General features: G+C 49.0%; 1 protein-coding gene and 1 long non-coding RNA gene across 18 annotated transcripts in view; one reads left to right on the top strand and one right to left on the bottom strand.

Annotated features, from left to right (window-relative positions):
- TNS1 (tensin 1) overlaps positions 1–7,459 on the top strand; it is a 69,120-nt gene extending 61,661 nt beyond the window's left edge. For 8 of the 17 annotated variants that reach the window (XM_071747735.1, XM_071747737.1, XM_071747739.1 and 5 more), the window contains 7 exons: positions 65–157; positions 716–793; positions 896–967; positions 1,056–1,224; positions 1,490–1,558; positions 1,910–1,942; positions 2,888–7,459. In XM_071747735.1, the coding sequence (XP_071603836.1) occupies positions 65–157; positions 716–793; positions 896–967; positions 1,056–1,224; positions 1,490–1,558; positions 1,910–1,942; positions 2,888–3,032 (659 nt within the window). In that variant the 3' untranslated portion in view covers positions 3,033–7,459. The remainder of the gene's footprint in view (positions 1–64; positions 158–715; positions 794–895; positions 968–1,055; positions 1,225–1,489; positions 1,559–1,909; positions 1,943–2,887) is intronic. The other 9 variants (XM_071747732.1, XM_071747736.1, XM_071747748.1 and 6 more) reach the window with 2 other exon arrangements.
- On the bottom strand, positions 6,669–14,763 carry LOC139797819 (uncharacterized). The gene is made up of 3 exons (XR_011726585.1): positions 14,518–14,763; positions 13,219–13,315; positions 6,669–10,921 (listed from the first exon to the last, which is right to left on the bottom strand). It is a non-coding gene; the product is annotated as an uncharacterized lncRNA (long non-coding RNA).
- Between the last annotated feature and the right edge of the window lie 7,194 nt (positions 14,764–21,957).

Below are 21,957 nucleotides of genomic sequence, written 5' to 3' on the forward strand. Positions count from 1 at the left end.
TAGGACTGCAGACTGGGAGGAGGAGCGGGGTGGCTCTGATGTAAAGCATCTTGTCTCTTCCCAGGAGACATCACCAATGAGCTGGTGAGGCACTTCCTTATCGAGACCAGCCCACGGGGTGTGAAGCTAAAAGGATGTCCCAATGAGCCCAATTTTGGTGAGTGCCCCCAGTGTGCTTCCCACGTGCAGGTTTGGGTTGGAAGAGCTTTGCCTTTGTTTCACTATCAAAGTGGACTATCTGGAAAAGCCCCCACGTCTGTTACTGCCTCTTGTCCCTGCATAACTGACTCCTCTGGGCGTTTGGAGCCTCTGGGGTCATGCACACTCACATGTGCACACGAATGTGCACGTATGCGCAGGAGCACATATGCACCTTCCTGCACACGTGTAGGACAAATGATGCTGCTGCTGACGGGGTGGTGGGTAAGGGGGTCCCTTATTCCAGTTATACCCCAGCTAATGTGCTCTGAGGTGCTGCACAAGGACCTCTGCCCCATTCATTGTTCCTGAGCTGGCCCTGGCATCTCTGCCTCCTTCCTGAGCCCTCTGTTGGCATGGTGGTTTCAGCAACAGGAAGTGCCATGAGTGGCATTAGGACCACAGTGAAGAAACCCACCCAAAAGCCTGTTCATTCTCCACCTGGTGCAACAATGGCCTAACACTGGGGATGTACATGTCCCCTGCCCTGCACTGACCATCTCACCTCTCTCCCCAGGCTGCCTCTCAGCTCTGGTGTACCAGCACTCCATCATGCCTTTGGCCCTGCCCTGCAAACTGGTCATTCCTGACCGAGGTAAGAGCTGGGACCAGAAGGGAATGCATCTGCCCCTACAGCCTGCCTAGGACAGGGTAGGTTGCCAAGCAGGGAGCAGCAGTAACACTCCATCTCTTCTAGATCCCATGGAGGAAAAGAAAGATACCGTGTCATCCACCAACTCAGCCACAGACCTCCTTAAACAGGGTGCAGGTGAGTAGAGAGGGGCTGCCTTGGGATGAATGTGGCCTGGGGCAGTGGCTCACCCCGCTCACCCCGTGCCTGCTGTCTTCCATTCCAGCCTGCAATGTCCTTTTCATCAATTCGGTGGAGATGGAGTCGCTGACGGGCCCCCAGGCCATTGCAAAAGCTGTTGGTGAGACGCTGGTGGCTGACCCCACACCAACTGCTACCATTGTCCACTTCAAAGTCTCTGCACAAGGCATCACCTTAACGGACAACCAGAGGAAGTAAGATCCCCTGTGGCCATGTATCTGGCTTCCCAAAGCCAGTAGGGCTGTGATCCAGGGAGTGTATTGGTGAAGGACATCCCTGGGGTGGTGTGAGCCTTGTTGTGAGCAAGGCTGGGCTTTGTCCTTGACTCATAAAGCATCTTAGGGAGAGGTATGGGAATAGGGAGGTATAGGGAGAGGTCCTCTGTGATGGTGGGGCTGGGCTGCGATGGGGCAGACTCTGGGGCTTCCTGGCCCTGATGATCACTGCCTTGTGTTTCAGATTGTTCTTCCGACGCCACTACCCCCTCAACACTGTCACCTTCTGTGACCTGGACCCACAGGAACGAAAGTGAGTGCCCTGACCTAGGGGAAGCACATATCCCCTGCCTTTTCCCCTCACCTAGGCTCATGGGCTGCTTAGAGCAGGGTCTTTGCTTGCTCTGTCCCTTTTGCTCCCACAAAGGGCTGGGATGAAAGGTCCCCTTGGATACTGTGGGGCAACACCAGCTTCTCCTGGTGAATTCTTGTTATCTCCAAGCATCTTCATGATAGGGGAGAGGCACATCAGGCTTTTTCCTGTAGAGCCAAGCCTGTACAAAACCAGGCTGGCCCTCCAGCATTGATGTGGTGATCTCCATCATGGCCCTGTCTCTTTGTGGGGTGCAGATGGCACCATCCCTCACATCTTTTCCCCTTGCAGGTGGACTAAAACTGATGGCAGTGGCCCAGCCAAGTAAGTACTTTCTGTGACTGATTCCTCCTAGCTGCTGTTGGGGTTGCTCCTCCTTGTATTGAAGCATTGGCTGAGAGATGCCTTATGTAAGGCAGTGTGAACTGGACTCAGCTCCTCATTGCAGGAGCATGAGGCCATAATCCTGGGCACTCAGTAAGCATCTTTCACCCCCAAATTCCTGGTGAGAGCAGGCATAACCTTTACTGAACTGGTCTTAGTGGAAACTGTCCCAACGGAGTCAGCGGAAGCCACCTCATGGAGCAGAGCCCGGGGTTATGCTGACGGCGTGTGAGCCACCGGCTGGCTCTTCCCTTTCCTCCTGTCCTGACCTACAGGAGTGCAGAGCTGCCAGCTGAGCCCATTTCCAGGGGCCAATTCCCACTAATTTTAGTCATTGTGTTAGCGCAGGGTTTTTTATTAGGATGTCCAGCTGCTGGGATATTTCCCCTCTCCAATTAGAAACGCTATGGCCTAGGCCTGCCTCACATTCTGTTCCCCCATATTTATAACTTGAGTTTGCATGTTAGAATTAAAAAAAAAAAAAAGGGAGGGGGTGCACATTTTATTTGTCAGGGGAGAGACAGACAGGAATAACTACACGGTCTCACTCAGCTCTTTGTGTCCCCACGTAGCCTTCTTCTCATAGAGGGTCTATATTCCAAGGCAATGCTGTGTTCATCTGGAAGGTCTCTTCTAGGGAAGGGTGGCAAGAGATGAGGGGATTGGCCAAGAGATGATAGAAATGCAGTGCTGGCCTTTAGAGAAACTGGAGCAAAGATAAGAGTAGATGAGTCTTTATGCAGGCTGGTTTGGGATATCTCCCTCTGTGTTGTGCAAGGTGGATGGTAAAGAAGGGAAAGACAATGCTGGAATGGGGTGGTGGGGTTCCTTGGGTTAAGCAATACTGGCAAACCTCACTGAGACTCTTGCCTTCTTCCCACCCAGACTCTTCGGCTTCGTGGCCAGGAAGCAAGGGAGCACCACAGACAACATCTGCCACCTCTTTGCCGAGCTGGACCCAGACCAGCCAGCTGCAGCCATTGTCAACTTTGTCTCCAAGGTCATGCTTGGCTCAGGCCAGAAAAGATGAGCCAGCGCTTGCGGGTGATCCTTGAATTTTGGAGAAGGACTTGGAGCTGATCCGAGAAGGAGTGTGAGGAAGTGCATTGTGGGAGAGGGAAGTGAATCGGGGGGGGGGAAAGGGTTGGAATTTTGGAGGAAAACAGCAAACAAAAAAACACCCCAACCAAACACCTAAAAACTGAACACAAGCCAAACACACACATAGAGAGGAACCAAAACCACGCACCTACATATGAAAGCCACAAACTCACGCCAGACAGGATGCATTCCCAGTGCAGGGAAGGTGACCAAAATGAAGGCAGCAGCATGAAGCGTGTTCCCAGCTTTTGGCATCACGGTCCTGAGCGGTGACATCCACTCGGGATGGCATGTGGGACCATGACTGGTGTTTCCCATGTGGAAAAAAAGTGAGAACTGGCAAAACCCATGGAAAGAAGCTCCATCCCAGCAGCTCCTTCAGTGAACTTCTGCTACATGTTTGATACAACCTGAAGAAGATAATGTGGGCTGAGTCTGCAGGACACCTGAGGAGATGCCCTCGGAAACCTTCCCTTGCCTGGCTGCAGCAGACAGTCCTCACTGGCCCCCATGCTTCTAAAACCTGCCGGCTGTCTGGTGACCTGGGGGTGTTGGTTGTGAGCCCTCCCCAGGAAGCTCAGCCATGGGCTGATCTCTGTTGCTGACCCTTAGTTCATTGGTTGTTTCGGGTGAGCTGCTGTGAGTCCACCTGGAGAGGGTGTCATGGCATTTTCCCACCTTCCCAGGGGTGCTTGTGCCCCCCAGCCCATGGGGAGGTATGGGGGGCTCCTGCTGCCCTGTGCTTGGGAAGGCAGACACTCCCTGGGAGTTTCCTGGGAGAATGCAGAAAGTTGCATCCTCTCTTGTCTTCCCCTTTTCCCTCCCATCACTAGTCCTCTTTGACAATTTTATCCTACAGCCTGTTACATGTTCTCTTAACACACACACACAAAAACCAAAACAGACAAGATAGAAAAACATTGTAATAATAATAATAATTATAATAATAGCGGATGCTGGCACAGGTGGGTTCCCTGTGCAAAGCAGCAGACCCGTGGCTACCCCTGTCTTGCTCTCTGGAGACACGCAAGCGGTTTTTGAATTGCATGGACGTTCAAGTTGCACGAAAGGCAAATGACTACAAGTAACTCAGGCGCTTTTTTCTCCATTTATTTTGGAGGCCACGTTAAAGAAAAAGAGGGGGAAAAAAAACAAACCAAGAAACCAAAAAAATCCCAATGAGACTAGAAAAGGACCTGCAGTCGCTTGGCAACTTTGGTTTGGTGGGGGGGTAATAGGTCCTCTGAGAGCCACTCTGCTCGGCATGCACGTACCCCCCAAACCAGCTGGCTGGAGGCTCACATCTCCCCAAATGCACCATAGTTTTGCAGTGGCTTTGGTGCTATTTTTTTCTCTTTGCTTAAGGGGGTAAGGAGGGCCAGCTGGGGGGCCAGAGGGGCAAAGGGTCCCCGTGCCACTAAGGCAAGGGGAGATGATAGTTATGGGGGCAGCATACAGAGGTCCCAGCCCTCCAGTGCCAGGGGAGGCAGAGGATGCTTTGGTCACATATGCAGGTTTGTGGGGGTAAAACGGTCATTGCTGAGCCCTCTGCTGCAAATATCTTCTTGAGAGCCTTCTGGGAGAAGTTTTCAGTGTAAAGTGGCCCAGATAGTGTATTTGGGGCAAAAATTAGAAACAATGCTGCAGCTGCCCCTGCCCCCTCCCTGAACAGCTCACCTCCCTTGGACCGCCTTTGCCTTGATAACTATAATATATATATATATATATATATATACGAGCTATACTGATGAAATACTGTAAGCTAACAAAATTTTCAGGAGGAAAAAAAGGTTGAATTTACACTCTGAAAATATTTATTTTTGCCATAGTGCTTTCTGCGCATTGTATCTCCCTCATTATATCTGCCCTGCCCATCTCCCCTCTTCCCCTGCCCCAGGGAAACACCTGCACGTTAAAAGAAAATCCAGAGCAATGAAAAATATGGATGGGGGAAGAGGCACGGGGGTCCCCCTGTGTTGGGGTGGCGTGCGTGTGACCGGTGTGCGTGTGTGTGTGTGTGTGGAGGGGGGAGCGAGCGAGCGAGTGGCGTGGGTGCCCGGAGGCTGAACTCATGTACTGAAGTGAGCAAGAAAGGATTCGGAGCGAGGAGCTGGTTGTGAGATGGCGGTGGGATGGAGAGTTCTGGGGAGGGGTGTGGGGGGCTTTCCTGCCCCCCCAGTCCCCAGCTGCACGGATGCAGAGACCTTTTCATTTTTTATGTTTCCAAAAAATGATTCCCTCCTTCTGCGAAATTCAAGTGAGATGAGAGATGATCTCACCCGTAATCTTCTCTGTCGTTCAACGATTAGAGAAGACACTGTGTTTATAGATATATAAAGATATATTTTTGAAAGTCTCTATTTTTCAGACTTGGTTTTCTCACTGCTAAGAAAAGAGATGATAATAATGTAATTTTATTTTAATCTGCTGCCTTGGAAACTGGTGCTTGAAACTCCCATTCCTCTTTTTCTCCCCATACAAACCAAGCAGATGTAAGCACCCCAGAGATGTCGCGCAGAAGCTGACCCCAGCAGATACCTGGCAATAGCATCACAGCTGCTTTGGGCCCTGGGCCGCTCACGGCTTCCCCACTAACCCACTAGCTGAAGGTTTAGACAATATCCAAACCTTAAACACTAACAAAGTTGTCCGATTATTATATTATTGTTTTTAACACAAAGCTTAATCACCTTCCAATGATGTAGCTGGGTGTTTGTCAGCTCCCTTTAAAGGCACTTTTTTCCCCCCTTTTATCTCCTAAGTTACATTTTTAGGTGTAACCCTTTCTGTCCCCAGTAGACTGTCAGCTGATGTTGAGGATCACCCAGCTCCTGGGGCTGGCAGGGACCCAGTGTTGATATTTTTTTTCCTTACAAAAGGGACAGAAAAGACTTTGTTTTTTTCCTTTGGTTTTTAAATGCAGTCATGGTATTTGAGATTCAAGCTTGCGCGAGTTAAGCCCAGCATATGTTTTGTTGTAATCACACTGCCATTGTCAGCAGCCGGATGATATCTCTCTCTCTCTCTCACACGAACACACACACACATCCCTCCTTCCTGCACAAAGAACTGCATATATTCTTGCCAAAGATATCCTTAAAAACGCACTTTTCCCCTCGTATATGTTTTTTTTTGTTGTTTTTTTGCGTGTGTAAATTTATTGTACGTGCCTTTTTCGTGTCAGTTTATTCTTTGGAGAAGCCCCTTCCCACCCGTCCTCCCTTTGCTGTCCATGCTGCTGTCTATTGGGAAATGCTCCCTGGGGAGGTTGTTTGCTGCTTGTCCCAAATGGTAGCACCTGCAACATACAATATATGGGATTTCTGTTCAATGAGGCTGCCTTTGGCTCTGCTCCCCCAGGAGGTGTTCTGGGGATGATTTGTGTCATAATCTGTTGATGGGATACACTCATCATCTTTGCCAGCCCCCTGTTGTCAGTGGAGATGGGGGCTTGTGGATTTAAGCAGATAAATTAAATAAAGTTTGGGGTTGTTCTGGATGCAAAATTTGCTGTCTGCCTCCTGAACAAACCACACGTGGAAAACAAACCAGGTAGGGATAAAAACCCAACCCAGCCTCCGGGCATCAGTTTTCCAGCGAGTTCAACCGCCTGAACCGAATAGCAAAGTAAATCCCCACCCAGCAGGTTGGGTGGGTAAAGAAACCAGTTGCCCCAAAAACCCCAGACAGCAGCGTCAACAAAAGGCAACCTTTCCCGTTGGAGCAGGCAGGAGGATCAGACAGCAAAGGAGCCCGCAGGGGCTTGTTTCACTTCGTTCGTTTGTTTTGCAAATTGTGAGGTTGGTTTGGGGTTGCTCATTTTTTTTTCTTTTCCTTAAAAAGAGGGAAAAAAAAAAAAAAAGGAAGCAACCCAACATTTCTGTTGGCGGATTCTGTGCCGCCGCGTTATGCGTGGGGGTTTTTTTTGGTTGTTGTCTCTGTTACTGTGGAAGCGTTACAGATTTATTTGCTAATCAGTGTTAATGAACAGTTTCAAACTTTTAGACTCGCCCATTTCTGTGTATTTATATAGATGGAAAAAAATATGTTATATTTTGTATCTTTGTGCCCATAATGTTGTTGCGTGTGTAAGGATGACTTCGGTCACACCATGTCTCTGTGTGAATGTGACTCCGCTGTTGTCTTCCCGTTGTACAGATGTTGGATTCTATGCAGTTCATTGTATGGCTTTATAAAATGGTAAAAACAAACAAAAAAATCAGTTATATAAAATATACTGTTGCTTGGAATGCCAGCTTGGTGTCTGGATTGCTGGAAATGTATCTTGAAATTTAAGGGAGCGCAGGAATAAATGCTCTGTTCTTTTTGCACAGGAGAAAAAAACCCAACCCTAAACCCCAGCGGGTGCTGTGTTTTCTCTGGGCTGTCATTCCTTCTGTTCCTCGACGGCAGATTGGGGCCCCCGGACAGACGCCGGGCGGTGGGCGTGGGAAGCAGGAGGGGTTGTGCTGCTGCTTGTCAGCCTCCAGCCTCAGCTTGTGTTCACCAGATGCTGGCTAACCAGGCAGCCCCCAAACTTCCTACATGGCTTCAGCTCTAGCTCAGGCTTTTGTTTACCAGGAGGCATTTCCCTGGCTTGCCCTGCAGGCACTGCGTGCTCTTCAAATCCTGCTGCTTTCCTCCAAGTTTCCTTTAGGTACTGTCTGTCCAGCCCTGGACATCCTCTTTGAGTCTGTCTTGCATATGGAAGTATGTTGGAATGATGATGGTATGGGGTCTTTTGCATTAGTGAAGGTCTGCTGCCATTAGACCCCACTCCTTGTCCCTTTCAGAGCCATCCTGCTCTCCTGTGCCTGGCAAAACTCCTCCCAAAGTCTCATGCCTGACTTTTCCAGCATTTGCTGAGCAATTCCCAGCATCTCAGCCCTCAGCCCTTGGCTCTCTAGCTCTGCTCCTTCCCCTCCTCGCTGAGTTGGTGGCCAAGACCCAGCCCCCGGGATGGATTGAGTTTAATTATACAAGAAATATCAGCCAGAGCAGAGGCAGTTTCTCTGGCGCCAGAGCTGCTGCGGCTCAGAGGCTCAGAGCTTCTCCTGGGACCCGGCAGCACTAAAAATACCTCCTGCCTTTCTCTAAAATAGCTGCAGGGCTAGGAGCAGATTGAGGGGGCTGCTTGTGTGGGGACCCCGTGCTGTGGGGCTTGTGCTGGGATGTAAAGGCAAAAGGGGTAAAGAAAGAAAGGGAGGAGATGAGATGGTTTCTGACCCTCCCCCCAAAGTATCAGTGGGACTGTGGGTGGGCACCCAAGTGAAGGGTCCTCTGAGCCAGGCTGCACCATGGTACCTCAGGAGGTACCTGGCATCTGCTAGCTTTGGCCTCAGCTGTCCCCTACCTACCCACCAGAAAAATGGGACCTGCAGCCTCCTCCCCCAGTTTGACATGGTAGGGATCGTATTGTCCTGCCATCTGCTCTTGGTTTTGCTCCTTCCCTGGTTCTAGCTGGAATGGTCACCCTGGGAGGTGCCAGCCATTTGCTTGCTCCTAATGCTTCTGAGTGGCTGGGGTGGCTGGTGCTGTGTCCCCTAGGCAGGAAGGAGAGGCTGTGAGTGCCTGGCGAGGTGGAACGGACAGACAATTTGTTGTGAGCCATAAACTGCTGTGCATTTCTGACCCCCCGCCCCTTTTCTGCAGTTAATTCCCCATTTCCTTTCCAAAATTCCTATGGAGCTTCTGGTTTGTGTTTTTCCTCGACATTTGCTTATCTGCCACTCACTTCCCGTCACTGGCTCTCACAGTTCAGGCTTTCCAGGGTCTTCCTTTTTGCAGCTTGCTGCTGTCTCCAGGCCAGGCTGGTTGCTCTGGTGTGACCATAATTAAAGGCAGGTCTCACTAGCTCTGTAACAGGAAACCTTGCCTCCATTGCCTCACCCCCTGCCTACAGAGTCCCCACTTCCAGGTGCTCAAATGATCCATTTTTTTCTAATTTCAGCCCCTGCTCTGGAGACTCAAGGCCACCCAGGGAGTGCTTTTTGCAGGGCTGTGAAAGCTGGTGAAGTTTCTTTCTCCTCTCTGTTTCCTGCTCCAGGTGGGCATGGTGTTGGACAAAGAAGCATCAGAAAACCCTGGGTTGGGGCTGGGGCACCAAGTGTTTACTGAGGGCAAATATCTTAGATGGGCCCTGTAACAAATGTACTCGGAACTCCAAGCAACCTTTATGTAACAGATTTTAAAAACAGCAAGCCCAGGCCTGGGACTCACAAAGTTACTGGGTTGTGAGGTGCTGCTGGAAGATAAAAGCGGGCTCGAAAACCATGCCTTGAGTCCAGGGGTGAGACCCAGCATGAAGAGGGTTCCAGGAAGAAACCTTGCTGGTAGGTCTGGTCCTCCCATCATCTTCCATGGACTAAGCTAGAAACAGCCCTCAGATCTAGAGTGCAACTGCAGTCACAGTGGCAGAGATGGGTCACTCCCATCTTCCTTTGCTTTTTCTCTTTCCCAGGCTTCTCAGAGGTACTGGGGTCCCATCAGAAGTCCTCACCTACACCCTATTCAGCAAAATGTGTCCTCTGTCCTACTGCAGCCACTGCTGTCAGACCAACCCAGCCTTGTCCTCTCTCCCAGTCTGAGCCTGCCTTCACCCCATTGCCATACAAGAGAGGGATTTGTCCACGTGGAGCTGGGCCTGACTGGTTCTGCATCACTGTGTGCCAAGCATTCCCAGACCAGTCCAGGTTCTGCAGAGTTATGGCCAGGAAGGGAGCTGGGACCTGACGTGAACCTGAACAACAATGTCTGTGTGTTGAGGTCACTTGTGTGCCAGGTTTGATCAATCACCTCTCCGGGCTGGGCAGTGTGCTGGGCAGAGTGCACAAAGTACCACACACGGATGAAGGTGGGCAACATAAGCTTTCACATGTGGAAATAGCAGTGCTTCCCTGCAGGCTCCAAATGCTGCCATGGTGCACAGAATGCTGCTGCTGAGTTACCTCATCCCTGAGCTGCTTGGCCATTGCTATGCAATGGTGACACCCTGAGCCATTGGTGGAAGCACAAGGGCCCCTTGCCCAAGTGCCTGGGACTCCTGTCAACACAGGCAGTGCAGCACCAAACTGGGAACTTTAAAGAAAAAAAGATGGGTCAGTCAGCCTCCCTCACCCCCGTAGCCCACCTGGAGCTCTCTGTATTCCCCTGGGCCAGACCCTCAACCCTTCTCTTGGAAGGGACCAAGTTGTAGGGGACGCAATGTTTGACTCCTGCCTTCCAACCCAGCAGGTCCTGGGGAAGCTCAGGTCACCAGGTGGTGACAAAAGCCACCCCAGAAATGGCTCTTGAGGCTTCATCATCATGTCAGGGGGATGCTACTGCTTGGAAAAGGGCATGAATGTGCAGCCTATGGTGCAGGAGTTACTCACTCTCCATGGGTGTGGTGGAAAAGGAAACAGAAGGGGATTTGGGTTAAATAGTGAATAAAGAGGGACATTGTGATACTCTAAAATGGTTTACCTGGAGCAGGAGTGGAGTTGAAATGCTGGAGGTATGTGAAGGCAGGGAGGAGAGGCTGGGCGTGTCCCTCTTCAGAGCAGAGCGATGCATAGGAGGTCCCTGTTTTCCCTTGGAGAAGGGCTATGAGTATGAACAGGCTGTCCTGCCTTGTGAGGTTCTGGCTCCATCTACAGGGTTATGCCTCCAAGTGATGGAGGCCTAGGACTGATGCACACCCAAAGCAGACTGGGCAGGGGGTGATTCTTCCTCATCTGCAGCCAGTTTCTCATGTGGCTCCTCTCCCACATCGCATCTCTGAGTTGTGCTCTGGCTGCTTGGCAATGGATGGACGAGCTCAGTCAGGCTTGCATATCCCTGTGAAAAAGCGGTGGGATGCAGGACTGGAGTGCAGTAGGGGGACCTGAGCTGGATGCAGAGTGATCCCAGCACTGCTTGTCCTAGACTCACGTGCTCTGCATGGCCTCTGCCAGGCCCTGTCTGCCTTTAGCACAAGAACAGCCCCAAGATGCTCCTGTGCCAGCAGCTCTTTCTGCCCCCACAACTGCACCATGCAGCCTTGGGTCCCATGGGAGCTAAATCAGGGAGCAGCCTCATTCAAAAGCCCAGGTGAATAAAAGCAGAGTGAGCCACATCTCTTCTCTCTGGTTAGTCGAGGCTCGCCATGTCACTGCTCTTTCTTGGATGCCCCATCCACCAGCAATTTAAGGCAGGCACGAAGTAGTGACAAGGGTCCAGACTGTCCCAACATGCTACAGCCAGGTTAAAGAAAGCAATGTGAGTTAGAGAAGGGATGTGAAGCACCTTGTCCTCAACCTCTGTGCCCTAATGCAGGACAAGGGGGCTCTTCTAATATCCTCAGTGGTCTTTCATTTCCCACCTTGTTCATGCTTTTACATGTGTCTACTTCAAACAACAACATATATGGCCTCCAGGTGGCTGTACCCACATGTCCTTGTGGTGGGATAACCTGACTGGAACTGGCTGCTGCATCCCCACATCTTGATGGTCTCAAAGTGATTCACAGTCTCCTACCTCCTGGCTGCCACCCCATGTTTTAACTGTCCCATTCACCTCCAGTCAAAACCAAGCCTTCCCCACAAGCCACCCTGTGCTTCGGGCATCAGTATGTCCTGATGGCAACTGTCCCAGCAGAAAATTCCCAGTCAATGGCAGGGAAGAAAGTGTTTGGCCCCCATGGGGCTCATTCTTTTGGACTTTAGGCTTCCTCCTCTCCATGTCTCTGACTGCCATACTGAAGGTGCAGAAGGATTTGTCTCTGTCCTGGTGATACTGGGACAGTGGTGTGGGCTGCATCCTTTCTGGTGGCTTTCTGGTGGCAACAATGGGTATACAGCTCAGCTTTCCTAACTGAGTCAGGACAACATACATGTGAAGTTTGTAATGGTGTCAAGAGAGCTGTGACAGTCTTCTGAGAGGGCAGGTGTTAGATACCCACATTATATTCACATGAGTGTGCATTAATATAGAAATATGATAGAAATCCCCTTCTGATCTTTTTCCTCTCATACCTCTTTAAATCCAAGCTTCAGTGCTAACCACTATGTATCTCCACCCTCAAGGAAGGAAGGAAGAAAGGAAGGAAGGAAGGAGAGAAAGAGAAAAGAGAGAAAGAAAAGAAGGGAGGAATGCAATATTTGCAGGCTCATTGTTTTAAGCCTCCAACAACTGGATAGAACAAGCCACCAGTGAGCTTGTGGTGAGCACTGTGCAGAGCTCCCTTGCCAGATGAGCTGCGCTCTAATGAAAACCGCATGTGGGAGAGGAGGTTGCTTGAAACAAAGCAGAGTGCAGCAGCAGCAACACTGGCCCTCGCGTAGCAGAGCACTGTTGGGATGTGCTGCAGTCCCTCAAGAGGACCAAGAAGGAGAGGGGAAGAGCTGAAGCACCTCACTGTCTTGGCTGCCTGTGGTGAGTGGGTCATTCTGTGTGAGAATGATCTGTTTTAATAGGAGATGCTTAGCAAACACCTTTGACTTTACTGAGATCTCAGTTTTTCCAGTGATGCCAGGTATCTCTGCTGAGCCACCCTTGCCTGTTCTTCCAGCTGGCAGAATAGCAGGGAGAAACCACTCATCCACCAGCCTTGGGGTAATCTTGAAAGCCTTCTACTCATGTGGCATCCCCCTCCTTCCTTCCCTGGGCTGGGATTTTGCAAGTGCACTAGGATGAGAAGAGCAAAAACCAGGGGTGGTAGTTGATGGTTGTAGTGACATCCACTACATATAGTGGATATATGTCTTTTCCCTTTGAGATGGTTTGTATTGAGCCAGTATCCCAGGACAACATCAGAGGTTTTTACCTCTGATGGTATTAAAATCCACAGGGTTTTACTGTGGTGTTTAGATGACCTCTGGGAGATTACACCATGGTTTATGTGCATGGAGAAGTTTCCAGAATGACACAGATTTGTCATCCTCTGCTGCCTTAGGAACATTCAGGTTTCTTGGACACTTATGCCCATGATCATCCCAGCTGAAATCTCTTCTTCCACTTATACTAGAAAGTCAGGTTCATTCCCACCAGCTTTGCCTTGTGCTCCTCAGTCCCCCATGGACTACTTGCGCTCACTCAAAACGTGAGGGAAAAAGGGGGTCCCTGCTGACAATTTGTCTTACACTGTGTTCAGATACCTTTTCATGCATGTCCCCAGATCTTGTTTCTGGCATGCTGGGAAAGACACTTCTGTTGCTCCTGAGATAGATGGTGCTTGGGGGCCACTGGGATCCTCTGCAGTTGAAAGGAGAAAGAAGTTGTTTGTGGAGGCAGAAGTCTCCCTTGGAGCACCGGAAAGGTTTGTAGGACATGCCTGGGATGCCTGGGACATGTGGAACAGCCAAGCTGACATTTTGGCAAAGTGCCACTCAGTAATACGTGAGGAGAAGCAGGAACCCACGCCAAAGTCCTATTTAAAGCAGCCCCCCTTGAACCCTTTGATATGGATAGCTCTGGGGATAGGGTTTCGCACATCTTTATAGCTCACACTTCCATGTGAGAGAAAACTCAGCCTTGCTCAGGCAGGCTGCTCTCTGCCTGGGCTTGCTGGGCTGTGAGCAGTGCCTGCCCTTCATTCCCAAGGGCGCCCAGCTCCAGGCTCAGCCCAGCGCAAAGGGAGACCCGAGGTACTATCCAGTGGGGAGGAACTGCTTGTCTGTGAGCTCTCCCACGGCCTGGTGTTCGTTCCCGGCTTTCCTCCACTGGAAAACATGGAGACACCTCCCTTGTGGACACTTCAGAAACTGCTGCACGACGGGGAGTCACCATGAACCTAACCATAGCCCACCGGTCTCACAAGCCCCCTCTCAGGGCAGCACTTCGCTGTCCCATCTCTGCTCTCGCCCTCAACCTCGTTGTCCTGCTTTGACAGGACCAGATACATTCCGCCCACAGTCTCACGGCCCCGGTTCCGCCCGGGTCCAGCCGGTAGCGGGGGGACAGCGGGGCCTGTGGGGAGGGGAGGGAGGGTCAGGTGACCTGGATAGACCAATCACAGCGCTCATGACCAGGGCTCGTAGCACAAAATGGCGCCGTAGAGAGCCCTCCCCTGGACTCTGGGTTTTATTTGTCATTGCTCCTGCTGCTTCTGCGTCTCGTTTCCTCACCGAATAATGTTGCTCATTGAGACAGTCACCTCCTGCCTTCCCAAGCAGCACTGCCTCGGCTGCTCTAAGGCTGCTGTGTCTGTCACTGGGACCCTGGGCTGGGGCACTCCCATCTGCTGCCGAGTCCAGGTTGGGACTTTTTTGGTCGGTGAGCAACCAACTGAGGAATGTGGGTTCCATGTTTACATATTTGGATAGATTTGTAATTCGCCATCATTATTACTTCATTAAACCTACAATAGTATTTCCCCCTGCCTTGAAGTCTCTCGCCTGTACTCCCCTGTTTGTCTTTCCCTGGGAGGATAGTGGGGGAATAACAGCATCTCTCACCTGGTTATTGGCAGTGATGCTCATTTTGACCAAGCCACCAGCTCTTGGGGAACACCTCCAGTGGAGATGCTGAAGGTTTGGTAGTGCCAGTCCCAAGCTGGTTATCTGAGCTCTTGTGCCTGCTTCCCGACGGCCCCCAAGATACTCTCCCACCTGTTTCCCCCTTGTGGTTTCTCCAGGTCTTTTATTACTCAGGGGAAAATCCCTTGCAAACGTGAGATGCTCTGCTCTGTCTGGCTGCTCGCACTGTGGGCTGTCACCACTAGAGGTCGGCCAGTCCCTACTGATGGGACCGCTGAAAGCAGAAGGGAGCAGCAGGCCGAAGACAGCTTCGAATGGCTTGGGTGGTGGAGTCGTGTGTGTGTGACAGACACTTCCTCTCCTATTGACATTTCTCTCGGCCCTGGGCTAGCTTTCCAGGCTTGGTGCTGCACCTCTTACAGATCAATGCATTTGACAAGCTAGAAAAAAAATCAGGTCTTTAAGGGTAGGGAGAGTGTTGGAAGAGCAAGAGTGCCAGCTTTTGCTGAAAAAAAAAAAGCTTTGAGCAGACAGCTGGTGCCCTCAGAGGCAGCCCCAGCCCTTTGAAAGCTGGAGAATCACCCTTGGCCTCATGGAGAGGCCTCTCGGCACAGGTTGCATTCCCCCATTGCTCAGTACAGGCAGACACTAAGGAGCTGGTCATGCCTTCAGGACACTTCACAGAGTGTGAAAGCTTATAACCATCCTCAAGGTCTGAGTCCCACCCCCTGTCAGTGCAATTAGGATTAGGCTTTCAGAGCCGGGGAACAACCAGAGACTTTAATGAAGATCCAGCTCCTGCTTTCCTCAGTTCTGGCCATCTGTAGAGCAAGGGAAGAGGCTGACCCGATGCACCGGAAGAAGGCAGGTTGTAATTAAACTGCATGTATTATTGAGATATTATCCTTCAATTCAGTAAAAATATGAACAGGTGACAGTTTGGTTGTGAATGTTGTATTAATTGGATAATGAATGACTGAAGCTTTGGTGTATCAGCTGCTCCCCCTGAAGCCACCCTTCGTGCAGCCCTCCTGTGGCTGGCTCATGTGAACCCAGATCTTCTTCTTGGTGCTCTGTCCAAATAACACCAGGCAGGCCCAAGACAGCTGCCCTGCTCTGAGGGAGCCAGAGATTAAAGCACACCAAGGCAACACCAGCAATATTGCAAGTGGTTTCTTGGGACAGGACCTCCAACCTGGCTGGAGCTGGGCTACTGGCCATGCCATAGGGAGCCCAGACCCACATTGCTTTGCTTATTTGGACATGTCAATAATCTTTCTCACTAGTTTTTAAAATTCACCTGTCCCCTTTCTGGAGCATGATGTCTAAATGTCTGCACAAGGGCTTTCCTGTACTGTCTGCCCACAGTTAGACTCAGCTTAGAGAAGTCTGGGTTTACTTCTGTTTCTTCACGTTGCTTGTTTGCTTGTATGCTTGAGGTAGTATCTATTAGAGTAATTGGTTTCTTGGTTGCCATGCTGGTTGCTACATACATTCAGTGTCAATGAACCATGGTACCATGAAGAGTCCATCAGGTGATGGACTGTCACTATGTTTTCAGGTCTTGGGAAGTTGTTTGAAGGGGGGTGAAGTTCCCTCATTTACCTGTCTAAGTTTTAGGTCATTGCAAGAGTGAAGGATGTGCCTGAGTTCCCTGGGTAGCAGCCAGACCTGATTCTGTCCAGATGCTCTCTAAATGGCTTTCAGATGTGTCTCCTTTAGGAGAACAGCTTGGTACTTAACACCCAGTTTGGTGCATGGCTCAGACAGGCTGCTCCCTGTCCAGTGTTTCCAAGAACTCGGTGATCCAGTGACTACCTCAAGTCGCCAGGCCTTCAGTCCTGCCAAGCATTCTCTAAGGAGAAGGTGATGACAGAGTTCACTTTATGAAAGGGGAGAAGCAAGCCTACCTCCAAGCAATGTCCCTGCCAGCTATGGAGTATTGGGTGAAAGAAACCGAAAAGCACTGGAAAATGAGACCTGTGCACTGGTCATGACTGTCCCAGCAGCAGAGGGAACTTCACTGGATGGAAGTCAGCCTTCTGCTCCTAGACTCTACTCTTAACTTCAAAAGGGGCTGGGCCTTAGCTGGTTTGAACTCAGTATCTCAGTTCTTCCATTTGTTACCTAAAGCAGGCCAATTTTTGTAATTTTTGGAAACTCATTTCGTGTAATCATAACTCTACAGTTCAAGAAAAAAATACTTTAAGTAAATACCAGCGTGTTTTGTGACACAAAAGCCAGATACAGTGTATGGAAAATATAACCTTCTTCCATCTGGAAATGTCTTGGGATTATCTAGTTTTTCTTGTAACTCATTTTCTGCATGTCTCTGCTTCGAGGGTGATTTACTGCAAACATCTCTGTGTTCTCTTTGCTGTATTGATTCGTAAGAAATCCTTTTACAATGAAGTCATATTTTCCATGCAGAAAAAAAAAAGTCAGATAGAAGATGAAGAATATTATTGTAACAGGAAAATGGTTAGGACAAAGAAAGCTTATAATTTTGTAAACAGAGGTTGGGAGGAGGCTTTTGGGATTGAGTTTCTGGGCAGCAAGTCAGAGGGTTTTTCTTTTCTTATTTTGAAGACTCTACTGGCAATGTCTACAACCAAGACGGAAATAAATATAAACAATTCTCTCCTCCAACATGGTTTTGATAGCTCAATTAGCAGAATTGAGATTTTGATGAAGGATGTGCCAAGGGACTTTGGATATCATGGAGAAGTGCTACAAACTTAGAGAGAGGTCTTGTCTTACCACTCCCAGTTTGCCAGAGAAGACTGAGCTAGATGCTGTCTTCTACTGCTGAATGTTTAAGTGGTCAAAGCCAAAGGATTGCATGCCACCCATGAGATTGTGTCACCCATCCTGGGAGAAAAGATGAGGTGGGGAGACCACTTTCCAACTAAAATGAAAGTTTATGAGTTAAAACCCATTTAAAAAAAAAAAAGGAAAGAATCTCTTTCCACTCCCATTAGTCACAGTGAGTAACTGGGAGAAGGGGGTGATGGTTGTTGAAAGGAATGACATTTGGCTAAGAAAAAGAGTTTATGGTATTTGCAATCACTCAGTGAAGCAGGTGATTACTGTTGTTTTGCTTGCTTGAACCATTCTTCTCTTTTGGATAATCCAATATTTTTTTGTAGAACAATCAGAAAAAGTATGCAGGAAATTGTGAAATTTTTTTCTGCTATTTTTGTCAATTTCTACAATTGCCAGCGATTACCATTTTCGTTTCTAAACATTGCCACTCTGTCGGGATAGCTTACTGGGAAGGTATGTGTGGAATGGCTCCTCCTGAGGGAACCATTCTGGGTTGTCTGTGAATCCTCAGCTCCAACATGTTTTGGCAACAAAGAATGGGGAGAGTGATTGAAATTAGCAAGCAACTTCTGGGCAGCTCCACGCAGCTCACCTGGAGTTGATTTTCCAGGGATCCATCTTCATCTGATGCAAATCAGCACAGCTCTGTGGTCTTTGCTGGTTGGGTGTTTTCCAGAAGTCTTGTATCTGGCAAAAGGTTTGCATGTCAGATGATCTTTCTGTCCCAAAGCCTTGCATATACCACCTAAGGCATTGTCCTCCAGGAGTGTTGGAGATGCTCATGAGTTCTGAGCATCCATTTCATGGTTCTATGCCAGTGGAGGAGACAGCTAGTTGCCTGGAAGATTTTGTGTACAGAAAAATTCTGCTTGGGCAGAAATGGGGAAATTCCTTTCTGAGGCACATGGCCCTTCTAGGTCCAGTGTCAGTGACACATTTGGAGATGCTGATCTGGGGTCTTGTAAGCTCTACATAACATGAAAGAGAAGGACCTTACAGGAGGACCACCTGAGCACTGAGACCCCCATCAAAGTCTTTGGGCATTGCATTAATATAGTGGCAAAGTCAAGGACTGGGTGAAACTTTGCAGGGTCCTCAAGGGGTGAGGATTCAAGCCGCTCACACCAAAGGAATTGGAATTTCTTGGACTCTTCATCTGATTGCATGGTTGAGCCCAAGTGGGAGCCCTTATAAAAACAAATGAGCACAGCCCATTTATTCTGGATACAGCAGGCTTCAGGCAGGTTAAAGAACAGGGTGCTCTTTAGAGTCAAGTAGTGTAGTGTGCCTGCAAGGGGAAGAAACTCAGTGTTCAAGTCACTGAAGAAAATCATGTCTCCATCACTTCCTTCAGCATTTCTGGAAGCCACACTATAAATTAAGGAGGGATCATGCGGTTGGTTGATGCTGGCTGGACACCAGCTGCTCATCAGATCTGCTCTATCATACCTCAGCTGGACAGGGGAGACAAAATATGACAAAAGTCTCATAGGCTGAGATAAGAACAGGGGGGGATCAGTCACCAGTTACTGCCACAGGCAAACCAAACTGAAATAGGGAAATTAATTATTACCATCAAAATCAGAGTAGAGTAATGAGAAATAAAACCCATTTTTAAACCCCCCCACTCCCTCTTCCTGGGCTCAACTTCACTTCTGATTTCTCTACCTCCTCCCACCCAGCAGCACAGGGAGACAGGGCATGGGGGTTGTGGTCAGTTCATCATTCATCTCTGCTGCTCCTTCCTCCTCAGTAGGAGGACTCCTCACACTCTTCCCCTAGTCCAGCATGGGGTCCCTTCCATGGGAGACAGTCCTCAACAAGCTTCTACAATGTCAGTCCTTCCCATGGGCTGGAGTTCTTCACAAACTTCACCCCAGAGAGTCACAAGTCCTACCAGTAAAACTGCTCCAGCATGGGCTCCTTTTCCCATGGGTCCACAGGGTCTGCCAGGAGTTCCTCCAGTGTGGCCTTCCTGCAGGGTCACAGCTTCCTTCACTCATCCACCTGCTCCAGTGTGGGGTCCTCCACAGGATGCTTGATATAGTATAGTTGGGACATTATGAGGACCTCTTTGCTATCAGACCCCATCCCATCCCCACACAGGACAAAGTGGAACCTGCTGATCCCCAGAGAGAGGCACCTTGGACAAGTAGCACCCAGGAAACTGGCAATACTCTGGTTGGGAAACATCTTCCAGGAACAGATGCTTTTAAAGGAAAAAAAAGTCAACCAAAACCCTACGGGTTGCAGGAGGAAAGCAGAGAAGTCCCTTCAGCTGTTGAAATTGCCTTGTCAGCATTCGTGAGTGGTTGGCTGGCTTGCTGGCTCTGACAAAAATTGATGGGGACCATGTGGCAGTTGACACGGGAGAGGGTGGGAGGGTGCCAAGTTTTCCTATGTATGTGTGTGTGTGTATAAATGTGAGTGTGTATTTATTATCCCATCTATTCGGCAGTTGCCTGTGTGACTTGTGCCAGCAAGCTGTGGAGATGTGGCCTTTCCCTGGAATGAGGAATGCATCAAGGAAAGTGCAGTTGCATATACTTAGGAGCATATGGAGGCCCTGGAGTCACGCCACACCGTTTGCCTCTAATTGAAATGGGCTGGCTAACCTCTTATTGTGGCCACTAGGAGCAACCCTTGGGGAGAGATGGCAGAGGGGGAGGGGAACGCAGTGCATGGGCACAGTACATCTTCCAAAGCATGACTGGGAGAAGAAAACACCTCCCCTTTCTCCTCCACCTCTTGTAGGATGGAGAGAGGAAGGTCCAGGGATACAGTGAATAGAGAGGCAGAAAGGGAAAGCTGTACACAAAGGGTCAAGCATGGACTGGAGCCTGCCCCAGAGTAAGGTCCTTTTGCACCTGGATTAGATCTGTGTTTACGGAGACCATGTCTGGCCACTTCCCACAAAGATGAAGTGATGCGTGAGCAGAAAGAGATAGAAAGAAGCTCCTAGTGAGAAGGGAAGGGACAGGAAGTGAACAAACAGGAGGCAACTTGCAGAAGCAACTTGGGTAGTTCCTGAAAAGGAATGGCACGGGATAAGAAGAGGAACAGAAACACTTGGGTTTTTCCATGGGCAAAAGTCAGTCACAGAGACAGATAACTTCTGGTTGCTCCTGTACCGACGAATTTCTGGGGTATGTTCACGTACAACCAAATGCTGACTGTCCTCTTTGTGCCCACACAATCTCTGAAGTAAGCTTGGAAGTATAATGTCCACTTCTAGTATGGGCTCAAAGCCATCCTGATGCATCACAAACAGGTTGCATAAGCAGGGCCTAGGCTAAGGGAATTCAACTCTTGAGTAGGTGGAAGAGTGCTTGTTTTTTCTTCCAGATAGACTTTCTTCAGATGCCACCACAACTTAGCATATGTCTCTTCAATTCTTTTCTAAATCAGGCCCTCTGCTGGCTGCTCCTTCCCACAGGTGCCCACATAGCTCACAAGTGCTCAGACATGTCCAGACTGAGGTGCTTCAGTGGCTGTTAAAAAGGTCATTTACTTTGCTTCTTGCATGTATTGAGAGAGATACGGGGTTTTTGCATCACAGGTCCTTAGGCTATATTGATGGTGTGAATTTGTGCAGTATAGACAGATAGAGAGAAATACTTCTGGGTATTTCAACCCAGAGATTTCTGGATTGCCCTGGAACTAGCATCACACTCTGTTCAGCTTTTTCTCAGCTATGGAATGGAGTATCCCTTGGACAGGTATTACCATTACCATCTCCTGCCTGCAGACTCCTGAAGCTGTCTTGCTTCTCAGCCCTCAGAGATTTCAGTCTACATCTTTTGGCCATGTGGACATTTTGGTCTTCCAGAAAGCTGGCTGCATTGGGGAAACTTCCAACTGCAGGTAGTATGTTGGTCACAGTGAAATACAGCTCATGTCACCCCTACTTCTTAATGTCCTTGTTTGAGCCAGGATAGAACCAATTTTCTTTTAATTGATATAACACATCTGCTGTTTGTTTTAATTGCTGGCCCAGTGTTAAACTGTTACACAACCAGTCTGTGAGTATAAATAACTGTGTTGAGGGGTGAATTACCAGCATGTTCTCCACTATGTTTCTTTTCTGATCTCTTGTGTTAATTTCAGAAGAATTTGATCTGTACTTTAGGAACAACTGTGGGAAAATGTGGAGGGAAGGACTATAAGCACCCTCGTGATCCTTTGCTTCAAATTGGAGAGCTGTGATGAATACCTCAGTCCAGCTAAGCCTTTCCAGGTTCAAAGCACCTACAAAATCAAATACAGGAATTTTTTTTTCTTTAGAAATGGAGCAGAGATAGTAATCTAAAATTGTTCTGGATTACCTTTTCAGTGAGCACATAACATGTAAAGAAGCAAAGAAAGATGGTATAGTTCTTTAGAAACAAAACTCACAGGAACATAGGGAATAAACAGGGGGAATTCCCAGCAATAAAATGGTGTGCCACTGTTATTTAGGGAAACTGGAGTTTTAAAAATACAATTTCAGAAAAAAAATGTTCACAACATGACATCAAGAATATACTGTTCTTGTATTGTCAGTTTCTCTAATGGGGAGAATAATAAAATACCCCCCATGTTGTTAATTGTTTG

The sequence above is a fragment of the Heliangelus exortis genome, chromosome 6 (genome assembly GCF_036169615.1).
Source record: "Heliangelus exortis chromosome 6, bHelExo1.hap1, whole genome shotgun sequence".
NCBI classification, from domain to species: domain Eukaryota; kingdom Metazoa; phylum Chordata; class Aves; order Apodiformes; family Trochilidae; genus Heliangelus; species Heliangelus exortis.